Source organism: Manis pentadactyla, chromosome 2 (assembly GCF_030020395.1).
Source record: "Manis pentadactyla isolate mManPen7 chromosome 2, mManPen7.hap1, whole genome shotgun sequence".
NCBI lineage: Eukaryota > Metazoa > Chordata > Mammalia > Pholidota > Manidae > Manis > Manis pentadactyla.
The window spans coordinates 46,186,709-46,198,761 of NC_080020.1; the positions used below are offsets into that span (position 1 = coordinate 46,186,709).

A 12,053-nucleotide genomic window follows, 5' to 3' on the forward strand; every position below is an offset into this window, starting at 1 on the left:
GACAGGATGAAATAACTAGAGTTTTTATGAGAAGGAGTTAGGTGGTCAGAGAGAAGACAAGGTGCTCTGTTGCTGGCTTTGAAGATAGAGGAAGGGGCCGTGAGCTGGGGTGGCTTCTAGGAGCCAAAAAAAACAAAAAGGCAAGCAAGCAGATTCTCCTCTGCAGCCTCCAGGAGTACAGCCCCATTTAGACTAAATGCAGACCCATTTAGACTTCTGGACTCCAGAAATATAAGATAATGAATGTGTGTTGTTTTAAGCCATTAACTTTGTAATAGTTTGTTACAGCAGCTGCAGGAAACTAATAGTCTAGTCGCATCTCAGACCCAGTGCCTGCCCCAGGGCTGTGTGAGAGCTGGGACACTGTGAATGAGCCAGGGAATCCCTGACTTCCTAGCTGGATGGGAGGGGGCCTTCAGAGATGAGGGAGTAAGACACCATGTGCCCATCCCTAGGAGACTTCTCATTTTAGGTGTTCAGTCCACCCATTAACAGTGGGGGTGGTAGCCTTATTTAACAGATGAGTTCAGAGGTGAAGTTATCTGCCTAAGTTCACACAGGAAATGGCAGAGCCAGGATTGGAACTTGGATCTGTCTGACTCTGCACACTGTGTCCTTCCCCCATGTGCCATCCTGTCCCTAAGTGGTAAAGTCAGCATTGGAGAGCTCCAGGGAGCCTGCCTCCCTGTTCCTAAGCAGGCGCAGGCTTCTCCCAGATGGGGTCAGGGTTATCTGAGCAGTGGTCCCAAGTGAAGTGGCCCCTGCCTGTCCCCCACATCTGGGATGGGTACCGTCTTCCCAACAAAGGCTTCATTACTTGTCTCCCTCAGTGTGAACGAGCTCTACGTCGATGACCCGGACAAGGACAGCGGGGGAAAAATTGACGTCAGCCTAAACATCAGTTTACCTAATTTGCACTGTGAATGTGAGTATTCCCAACAGCCCTCTACTCCACTAAGACCCTTCCTTTAGGCAGAGCTGTGTGTGCAGAAATGGCGAGGTAACTGGGCAAGTGCACAGGGCAAGCAGCTACAAACAAGTAGCATAAGATTCTCCCCACTTTGTGGGGAGAATGTAATCAAATGTTCATGCATTTGGAGGTTATCTGGAATAAAAAACACAAGAAACTGCTAACAGGGGTTACCTCTGGAGAGTAGCCATGTTGACATGGGTGGTGACATTAGGCCAGGTTGCCAAGAAGCAGAGCCTGAGATTATCTGCAAGTGATTATTGAGAGAGGACTCTCAGAAGGAACTTGTAAGGGTGCGAAGGGGGTGAGAGGACAAGCAGAGACGTGTGTTAGATTGAAGTCTAATTACAGTCCATGGCGAGCTGTGGTATGGGAATAACACCACAGTTTGTACCAGCTGGTAGCAAGAAGGCCCATCTGTTACTATCTATATCCTTGGCTAATGGCTGCAGGATGGTGTTGCAGGGAGAAGTGAGGGTCACATAACCTCTAGTTCATCTCAAGGCAGAGAAACTTCCAGCCAGCCAAGAGCAGCCACCTGGAGAAAGGTGCAGCTCTGAGCTGATAGTAGCCTTCAGGAAAGTTCCTTTTTTAAAAATTTCACACTCTGTTTTTTTCATTTGTTTCAACCAAGAGAATGAATTACTTGTATAAAACAAAACTCACTGGAAGTTTGGTTTGGAGTTACATTCAGGCTTCTTTGCTCACTAAAACTATGTGATCCTGGCTAAGGTGACATCTCCAAGCCTGTTTCCTCACCTGTAAAATGCACCTAGTGCCATCTATTGCCTGAGGGTCTTAGGAGGATATGATGAGCTGGTTCCTAGACTGGTATTCACTCCCGGACTTGGTTCTAGCTGTCCCTCTCCCCCAACTGGCATGCAACCCGATGCAGGCCCATCTCCTCTTCCCACCCCCTCACTTCTTCCTGAAGGGCAGAACATTGGGTGGGCCTGAGGGCAAAGGTAGGGAGAGATTCAGCCCCGTTACTGCTTTGGTAAGAATTACGTCACAATTTTGAATACACAGTGGGCCCTGAGCCAGGAAACCTGTTGAAATAGGTCGGTTTTATTTTTATTTTTTCTCTTAGAAAAATAATTAATCTGGCAGCTTCTCATTCAAGAGTTGGCTATGTCTCTGGAACAAGGAAATTCTTAGTCAGGCCAGAGGACTGGGACCAGTGGGACAGGGGAGGAAAGGGATGTGGTTCCAGGCTCCATCCCAGCTCCAGGCAGCAGCCCAGGAGGGGCCGGGCAACCTCAAGCTGTGGGCTGTGCCAGCCCCCCAGACCCTGCTGCTCCACAGGCCCATAACCTGAGCCTGGGCAGCTCCTGCTGGAGACCCACATCCTGGCTTTTGTTCAAAAGAACTTCACATTTTTATTATAGAAAAAAAAGCATGCTCATCATTGTACCTTTGGAAAATCCAAAGCAGCAGAGATAAAAGAAATGGCCCATAATTCCACCCCTGACAACAGTGTCAGCTGACAGTTGACGCCATTCCATCCTGTTGGCCTTCCTTTCTGTGCACTTCTAAACATGACTGAGATCAGGCTGCATGTACAATCTCACATCCTGCTTTTAAAAATAATATTTTTTGTTATACAACTAATAAAGGAATACATTTCTTATTTTTTATTTTTTAAAAAGATATATGTTCAAAATACAGGAATATATAAAGAAAAAAGTAAAGTAAAGATGTATGCGTTCCACAGCTTGCCCCAGAGGAAGTCTCTGAGAGCAGTTGGGACCCCTTCCCTCATTCCTCTGTGTCTGTCTGTCTGTCTGTCTACAAATACATACCATGTTTGAGTTTTGGTTTTTGGTTTTTTACATAATTGGGGCCCAACTGCATGGGACCTTTCTGAGCTTACTTATTTTTTCCACTAATATCTTGGAGCTATTCTTATATTACTCATAATATTAGTAAAATAATAACCACAGCTGCCATTTATTCAGCTTCTACTCTGGGCCAGGCCCTGTCCTGAATCCTTTGGCTGTATTAGTGCATTAAGATGAGAGGTGTTCTAGCAGAGTGGCCAAAGGGTGTGGGCTCTGGATGGAGAGTCCATGAGTCCAATCCAAGCTCCATTGTTTCCTAGCTTTGAGACCTCAGGCATGTTACTTAACTGCTCTGTCCTTAGTGTCCCCCAGTACAGGACCAGTCTGATGGTATAATTCTCCCCCACCGGATGTTCCAATAGTGCATTCTCACATAAGGCACTTACAAGAGTGCCTAGATCATACTGAGGGGTATTATGTTTAGTACACATGGTGTGGGGGGTCATGGGGAAAACAGTGTAGCACAGAGAAAGCAAACAGCGAATCTGTGGCATCTTACTACACTGATGGACAGTGACTGCACTGGGGTATGGGTGGGAACTTAATAATATGGGTAAATGTAGTAACTACATTGTTTTTTCATGTGAAACCTTAGTAAGAGTATATATCAATAATACCTAAATAAAATTTAAAAAAAAAGAGTGCCTAGATCATAGTAAGAGCTGTTTTCATTTTTTTAATGAAATTATCCCTACAAGCCTAGAATAGAGGAGGAAACATAGGCACAGAAAGGTTAGGTAACTTGACTGATGTCCCACAGCTAGTAAGGGGCAGAGCCTGGAGCCGCAGAGAGTGGCAGCCTGGAGCCCAAGCTCTTAGCCACTGCCCTGCTCAGAGCTGCCTCTCCCCACTGTGGATTTAGCTCATCCCTTGTGTACCTGCTGCACAGGATTCCAGAGGGGGCTGTTCCACTGAGCAGCCCCCTGTTGGGAGGCAGGTGGGTTGCTTCCAGTTGTGATAATTTCTGGAAGATTGCTACGAGCAGCCTCTCACACTCGTCTGGACATGTGTGCTTCTGGACGACAGGCTCCTGGGGCAGAACTGCTGAGTCCAACAGGGATCTGCTTCCATTTCTTTTAAGCTGAGCATTACGGCGTCAGCATCTCCCACACACTGCAGACCTGGGAGCGTCATTTTTAATGGCTGCATCACATTCCCTTCTATGGATAGGCACTCACTCACTTCCCCATCCCTACTGGGGAATACAGGTTGTTCCCATTTCCCCCTTTTATGGTTGGCTCACTTAAAATTGCTTCCAGCTGCTCTTTCTCTGTATTGCAATCTTCTTTCTAGTGCTTCTTTCAGGGAAATTCCTGCATTTCCATAGTTTACAAGCCCCATGGACTGTGTTGGGGAGTGCAGTTGGCATGGGCCTGCCCATTTTATAGATTGGGAAGCTAAGTCACACAGTGAGGTGATGGAGAGTCACATTGGAACCAAGGACAAGGACTCCAGGCCCCAGGTTTCCCATTCAGGCCCTGAGGAACCCAGAGAAGTGCCCCAGTTCCTGGAGGGCAGGGCCTCGAGAAATAGACATTGGGTAGAGATAAGTGTGAATGAATGAATGATGAATGCCTATCCTGTTCACCCAATGAACCCAGAGACTACCTGAGACACATTACATGCTGACGTTTATTAAGCACTTACCACTTACTGTACATCAGGCCTGCTTCTAAACGTTTTCTACACATTTTAACTATTTGATCCTCATAATTCTCCAGGGAAGATTTAATTATCATCACCCCCATTTTCGAAAGAAAGAAACTAAGGCATTGAGAGGTTAAGTGCCTCAGTTGCACAGCTGGTAAAAGGCAGGCTTAGGATTCAGATGACCTTTTAACCCCAAGCCTGTGCTGCCTCCCTGCAGCCTTGCATTCAACGGGGTCATCACCCCTGCACCTCAAGGTCCTCCAACCCTGGCCCCCAGAACTGCTCTCTCCCTGGACTCTTTCCCCCTTCCTTTCCACCTGCAGGCAGTGGCAGGGGCCAGGAACGTTGTGGGCTTGCTCCCTCTTAGGCCAGTGATCACTTTCGCCCCCTTCACTGGCTGACTTCCTTTCTGTGGCTCTGGGCCCCAGACTAAGCTCCTGGAGGGCCTGGGCCCACCTGGCCATGGAGTGGATGCAAGAGGGGTCCTGAGAGGAGGGGGCTGTTGCTCTGCATGTCTGTGACTCTCTTCTCTCCTTGGCTCCCACAGTGGTTGGGCTCGACATACAGGATGAGATGGGCAGGCATGAAGTGGGGCACATCGACAACTCGATGAAGATTCCACTGAACAATGGGGCGGGCTGCCGCTTCGAGGGGCAGTTCAGCATCAACAAGGTATGGAGACGCTTCATGGGCCCCTGTTACCTGCTCCCGTTTACCTGCTCCCCATCCATTTGGCCCCTTTCCTACCCGGAAACCAGATGGCAAAACAGGAATGGCAGAGCAGTCGTCTACTGGCCCCTGCCTAGACAGAGCCCATGGCAGGCTGAGCATCCTGCTGAGAATCTGGGTGGAGATTCCAGGCCCCCGAGGTTTGGAGCCTCTGCTGAATGCTTCAGAAAGGGGCTACTCTTCTCCCCAGTGGGGAAGGCAGCGGCTGATGAGAAGGCTGTGAGGTCTGCGGCCCCGAGCGCCCCAGCTTTGCTTTTCCTTGGCCAGGCACTGCCCTCCAAGTCACTCGACCCTTCAGTTTTTACATCTTCTATTTGAAGATGTGATGATATAATGATAACCACCCCCTTCACAAAGTTTGAGGAGTAAATGAGCTATTACACATACATTTTAAAAAGTTCTGTGGAACGCCGTCTGCATTCCAGAGTGGGCTTTGGGCTCTGAGGCAATGCGTGGAATAGGTGGGCAGACTTCCTGCGCTGGTGGAGCTTCCTTTCCTAGTGGAGGCAGACAGACAATATGCAAACTGAAAAGCATTTCAGTGGGTGGTAATGGTGTGATAAGGAATAAAGAAGAGGAGGAGTGATTGTGGTATGGGTTCAAAAAGACCTGGTCTGTTTCAGAGGCCATTCGTTGTTTTGCTGCTAGAATCAGGAACTTCAAATCCTAATTCAAGGGGGCGAGTGCGGTGCCTTTGGGAGTGCCAAGGAACCCAGCAGGAGTCCGCAGAGGTTGCTCTGCACATGCCCCACTCTCCCAGCTCTTTTTATGTATACTACCACAGTGGAGCTTCTTGACAATGCAGTGAGGTGGCACCATTCTACCAATGAGGAAACTGAGACCCAGAGAGGTTTAGTATCTTGTCCACGGTCACATAGGTGTCCCCATATCCCACAATTTCCCTTTCCAGTCCCGGCCAGACTGAGCCACTGGCCAGTCCTGGCTTCTGCTTGCCCTATGGTAGCCTCTGCTCAGAACACCCTTTCTCTAATTCCTGACATGTGAATAAGCAGTTGTAAACTCACTGGCCACAACCAGCCCAAAGACAAGTTACATCTGTCCTGTATAGCATCCAAACATATCAGAGCCTATATCGAAAGATTGGGAATCCAGATTTCTGGCTTTTCAAGAGGCCTTTTTCAGAGGCTCTAGACGCAATTGGCAACAACGATCTAGAGCCAAGGGGCAGCTGCCCTTTAGACAGGGTGTGCGCCTTCCCTTCCCACAGGTACTGCTGGGTGGCTGCAAGGCTGCGGTGGGACACTGGGATGACAAGACCTGTCTCTCCATCTCTCTCTGCCTGGTAGCAGGGCCTCTCCTCTCCACGTGGCCTCTCCATATGGTCTTTCTAGTAGAGTGGACTTCTGCGACAGCTCAGGGCTCCCTTACGTGTTAAAGCAGAGAATGTCACTTCTGCCACATTTTATTGGTTAAAGTAAGTCATGTGCTAGCCCAAGTTCAGGGTGGGAGGGGCTACCCAAGGGCACGGGTGCTGGCAAGCATTGTTCATGGGGGCTCTTAAGCAGATTGGCTACCACACAGGGTCTTTGCTGTGCCCCATGATTTAGATTTTATGGTGATTGTGATGAGAATGCATTTGAGGATTTTAAGCAGGGAAGCAATGCCATTGGATTTGTGCTTAAGAACTATGCTATCTAATACGGTAGCCATTAGCCACATAAGGTTATTTAAATTTAAGTTCATTAAAATTAAATAAAATGAAAAATTCAGTTTCTCAGTCCCACTGACCACATTTCAAATGCGTAATAGCCACATGTGGCTGGTGGCTACCATACTAGACAGCATGGATAGAGAACATTTCCATCATTAGGGAAGGTTCTACTGGACAGCAGAACTTTAGAAAGATGACTGACAGCCGTGTGGGGGTATTCTGAAGGGGCCAAGAGCAGAGGTCATGGGCCGTGGCTGCGCAGTGGAGCTGGAGAGAAGTGGCCAGATAGGGAATGTGGAGTCAAGGTTGGATTAGATATGGGTGGTGAGGCAAGAGCAGAATCAAAGAAATCACTTAGGTTTTTGTCTTAACAACCAGGTGGTCCCATACTCTAGATAGGGAAGTTTGGGAAAGCGTGGCTTCTTGGGGAGTGGGGCTGGAAATCAGTAGTTCACTTCTGGACATGTTTCCTTTGGGATTCCCATTAGAGATGTTAAGTTGGGAACTGGAGGTGTGTTGTTGGCATTCAGGAGGGAGTTCTGGCTGGAGATGTAAATGTGGGGGTCATTGGTGAATAGGTGACGCTGGCAAGTTGTTCAGTCTAGGTCAATGCCACTCAAAGTGGGGCCCCCAGACCAGTAGCGTCAGCATCAGCTGGGAACTTACTAGGAATGCAGATTCTTAGGCCCCACCTCAGATCACCTGAATGTGTGATAACAAGCCCTCCAGGGGATTCTGCTGTCTGACATTAGAGGATCATTGGTTTAAGCAAGACCACCTCAGGAGAGGATGTAGAACGTTGTTCTAAACCGGAGTCTGCAGGCATCCCAAGGGGTGCAGACTGAATTCAAGGGGTCTGAGAACTTGGGTGGGGAAAAAATGACATGCTTATTTTCATTAAGCTCTAATTGAAATTCAGCATGTTCTTATATGATGAATGTGGGCAACAAGCCATAGTAGTGTTAGCAGCGCCCATGACTTTGTCACCAATAGAAACTGCTGGCATTTTTATCACATTAAAATTGTCGCAGATAATTTTGAGATGCTGTTTACATTCATCACTACTTTGAAATTATAGTAATTGGTTGACCCATAACCAGGTCTTGTTATTTGCTGCATTAATAAAGAAGCATATTCAAATATGTTTTTTATATTTTAATTCTTTAAATACCATTTATTTCCTAATAAAATAATCCTATGTATTTAATGCAGTGAAAGCATTTTAAGCATTTAAAATAGGGGTCATAGACTGCCAAAGGGTCCGTGGCTCCCAAAACGTAAGAACCTAAAATCTGGATGGAAATGCAGTTTGAGGACTGATGTCTGGGAGGCTCCAGTGCGTAGGAGCAGGGAGATGAGGTGGTGACAGAAGGAGGAGCAGCAGCCAGGCAGGAAGGAGGAAACCAGGGATGGGCGGGCCCTGGAGTCTAGAGGGAGGGGGCGGGTGCTGCTGTGAGGACAGGTGGACCACTGACCCGTGAGCTTCAGGGAAAGCCAGTGACATGGGAGAGAATGGGGCTGCTGTACTGCCTAGTCCTTGCAAAGCAAAGCAGGTGTGGGGCCCAGGCACAGTGGCAGGTTGTCCTTGGAGAGGAGGGAGAGCAGGGGTATGGGCTCCATGCAGGCGGGTGGGTGAATGGGTGGCAGCCCAGGCTCCGGCTCGGCCTCCAGTGCCTTCTCTTGGCTGTTCCCCAACAGGTCTCGTTGCTGTGGGCCCCTCCCCTTCCCATAACCCCGTCTTCTGTCACAACCCCTAGTTGCTCTTGTCTCTCCCACTTCTTGACTTCATTTGACCCTCACCCTGTCCCCCTGCTAATTCACTCATGCATGATGCTATTGAGTGCCTACTGTATGCCTGGATGCAGTGCTGAGAGAAGCAGCTGTGGATCCTGGCCTTGTGGTACTTACAGTCTATTATGGGGTGACAGCCATCCCACACGTAAACAAACAAGCAAATGTTTAAGTTTGATGAAGTGGTTATGAAGAGAATGAAGGGGGTGTTATGGTGGAGAATAAAGGAGGACACCCACTGAGACACGGTCCTAAGGGAAGACCTGTCTGAGGGATGGCAGTTGAAGAGGAGCAGACACACAGGCACAGCTCCAATAGTGGGGGCCTCCTCTAGGAGAGTATGATCCCTGGGTTAAAGAAACATGCACGCTCTGTGAATGAGGGGGACCACGTTTACTCAGCACCTAGCCTGGGCTGGGCACAGGAGAAAGAGGGTGACCACCCAGGAGACAGCCCAGTGCCACACCCTCCTGCCATTGTCCAACATGTCCACGGCTGCAGTCGGCTCCCCTTAGACAGGCTGTTGAGGGGCTCCCAGCTGGTTCTGGGGGAACTGGAACCTGCTCTTTGGAGTCAGACAGTCCTGGGTTGAGAATCCTTGCTACAACAGTCACTGGTTAAATGCCTCTGAGAATTCAGCCTCTCTGAGCCTCGGTTCCATCATCTGTAAAATGGAGATAATAATACTGCCCTCATAAGTTGTGAGACATGAACAAATTTAAATGTGGAAAGCACTTAGTGCAGTGCGATGGGGACAGAGCTTGGTGCCCCTTCCCTGGCCTGCCGCATCGCCCATCAGTGGCATTGTCCATGATCTCATCAGCTGGCACTCACCATCAGCTGGGAGCAAATGTGCTAGGAAATGGGCATAAATCGCCCAAGCAATGGGTCTTCCGTGGTTGCAGTGGGCCAGGGATTTGAGGAAAGGGTCATGCCAGCCTTCACCTCACGGCTGCCGCCTATTGGATTCTGCCCCAGGCCTTTACCCACAGTAACTCACTTAGTCTCTGCAACAGCCCTGAGGATATGGAGGCACACGAGATGAAGTAGCCTGCTCTAGGGGCTGCAGCCATGATTTGAACCCAAGCAGCCTGACCTCAGGGCCCCTGCTCCTTCTCTATGTCCTCCTGTTGCTTCTTTTGCCAGGATTGTGGTCATATGAACTGTGACCGGTTGAATCCATTCACTCCAGGTCATGGCTCAGGCCACCCTGTGCCCCCCAACTTTTCCTAATTAAGGGTTCATGCCTTCTAGGAACTCTGATTGAAGGGGTGCTCAGATAAGAAAGCCAGCAGCAACAGCATGGTGACAGATACAGTCTGCAGCTGGCCCTTGCCCCTTATAATCTCCCAGTGTCTGGGTCACCTGTGCCCCTTGGCCTTTGTCCGTCCATCAGGAAGTTGGCCTGCAGTCAGATGTCAGAGTTCCTGTGTTTTGAGCTGCACTGGCAGCCCCAGCAGCCCGACTCCTCGCTTAATCACCCAGCCCCCCAGAAGGAGGACAGAATGGGCTGGGGTTTGGAGCCTGGCTGCCTCTATATGTTTTTAAAATCCATCAGAGACACTGACGTAGGTTTCCAAGTCACAGGCTCTAAAAGTGTCGTCTTTTCTTTCTTCAGCCCCACGTGTGCTGGCATGAGTCAGCCACCTAGGATGGAGTCCTTGGGGAGAGGGAGTGGATCACAGCCTCTCAGGGTGGCAGCGGGTGGCAGCACGGGGGAACATGCCTTTTTAACTCTCTGTACTCTGGGAGCTTGAGGCCCAGGCGCCAAACCGGATTCTGAGCTCTGCCCGTGGCCTGGTCCACAGGAGGCCCTGTGTCACTGCATAGAAAAGATCTGAAGGACACATGCCAGACACTTGTGGTTTCTTCCTTTGGGGGTGGTAGGCAGTGGGGACTATAGTCCTGACTTTACCATGTGCATTTTTATAATACAAATGTATCCAGATATAATTTATATATAAGTAAAAAAATGTTTTTAAATACAGTGGGCTTTTCCCCATGCCTTGCCTGTGTACATGCTGTTCCTTCTCCCAGGAGAGCCCTTTTCTCTGAGCTCCCATGACAGACGTGTTCAGCCTATACACCAACCCAGTAACAGCTGCCCATCAGCTTCGCACTCATCACCTCATTTAATTCTCCCAATTGCCCTTTGTGGTTATCATCCCCATTTTGTTGATGGCGAAACTGAGGCACAGGGTGATAGCTGACCTTGCCCAAGGCCCCCCTCCTAGAAAATCGGGGCCAGACCGGCGTGTAAAACTCAGCTGCTACTCTACCACTGGGCCCCTGCAGCCCAGCTCCCAGATGCTCTTCCACACACGGTAGGCTCTGAGCTCGCTGAGGCTGGGCCATGCCCCATCAGCCGGGTACCTCCCACGTCATTCCAAAGCTCAGGCCCTGGAGAAGGCAGAATAGTCCTGCAGGAAACCCACACCTTATGTTAAAAACCGGCATGCTTACAAAATAAGCAGACTCTGATGGACTGCTGCTCGCCGTCAGCCATATTCCTTCCTCTAATGCAGTAAACTTTCATTGGACTGGAATACAATAAACTGTGAGTTTTTCAGAGTAACATCTGGGGCCTTTGCCAAACAGCCCCACCTCCCTCATACCTCTTTGTTTCCTGCCACGGCCACCCCCCAGGTCGCTCTTTAATTCAGGGTTCAATGATACCAAACTTCAAGTTCCTTATGCTGCCCACCAAGTGGGCAGTTTTGGACCGCCACCTTTGCTCATGCCCTTCCCTCTGCCCAGATGCCCTTCCCCCTATAGGGCGGCCTCATCTTCAGAGCCTTAGCACAAGGGGATCCTTTCTGCTAAGAAGCCCTGTCTGAACACCCCCAGCTGAGTTAGGGGTCCTCCTCATGACCCCCACAGTCTGTGCATCCTCTGGTCCAGTTTGGATCACACAGTCTCATTTTCTGTTCCAAGTCTATGTCAGGCAGGCCAGGGGCTCCTCCAGGGCCAGGCTCTTATCTGGGTCATCTTCCCAAACCTGGCACATCCTGAAGGACAGGCTTCCTGTGGCCATGACCAGCCCAGGGCTGTGGGGGTAAATGGGCCAGGCATCAAGGAAGGGGGCATCCTGTCCTGCTTCAGCATGCCGAGTCTGGAGTCCAACAGACATGAGTTTGAACTGCAGCTCTTGACATGTGACATTAGTAACTTTCTTTACTGCTCTGAGCTTCAGCCTCCTTTTCTGCAAAATGGGAATTGCCAGGTGTCAAAGTAAAAAATGCTGTTTTAAGGATTAATGCCATTCATTTGTTTGTTCATTCATCCAATACTTGTCTTTTGAGCACTTGTCATCTGGGGTATACTGCATCAATTAAGACAAAATCCCTACCATCGTGGAGCTGATGTTCTCATGGGAGGAGAAAGATGAGAACTAGATGAG

At 49.3% G+C, this 12,053-nt stretch overlaps 1 protein-coding gene across 2 annotated transcripts in view; it reads left to right on the top strand.

Annotated features, from left to right (window-relative positions):
• The window catches only part of ERGIC1 (endoplasmic reticulum-golgi intermediate compartment 1), a 102,445-nt gene that overhangs the window by 65,098 nt on the left and 25,294 nt on the right, over positions 1-12,053 (top strand). For both annotated transcript variants that reach the window (XM_036884750.2, XM_036884748.2), the window contains 2 exons: positions 831-925; positions 5,009-5,133. In XM_036884750.2, the coding sequence (XP_036740645.1) occupies positions 831-925; positions 5,009-5,133 (220 nt within the window). The remainder of the gene's footprint in view (positions 1-830; positions 926-5,008; positions 5,134-12,053) is intronic.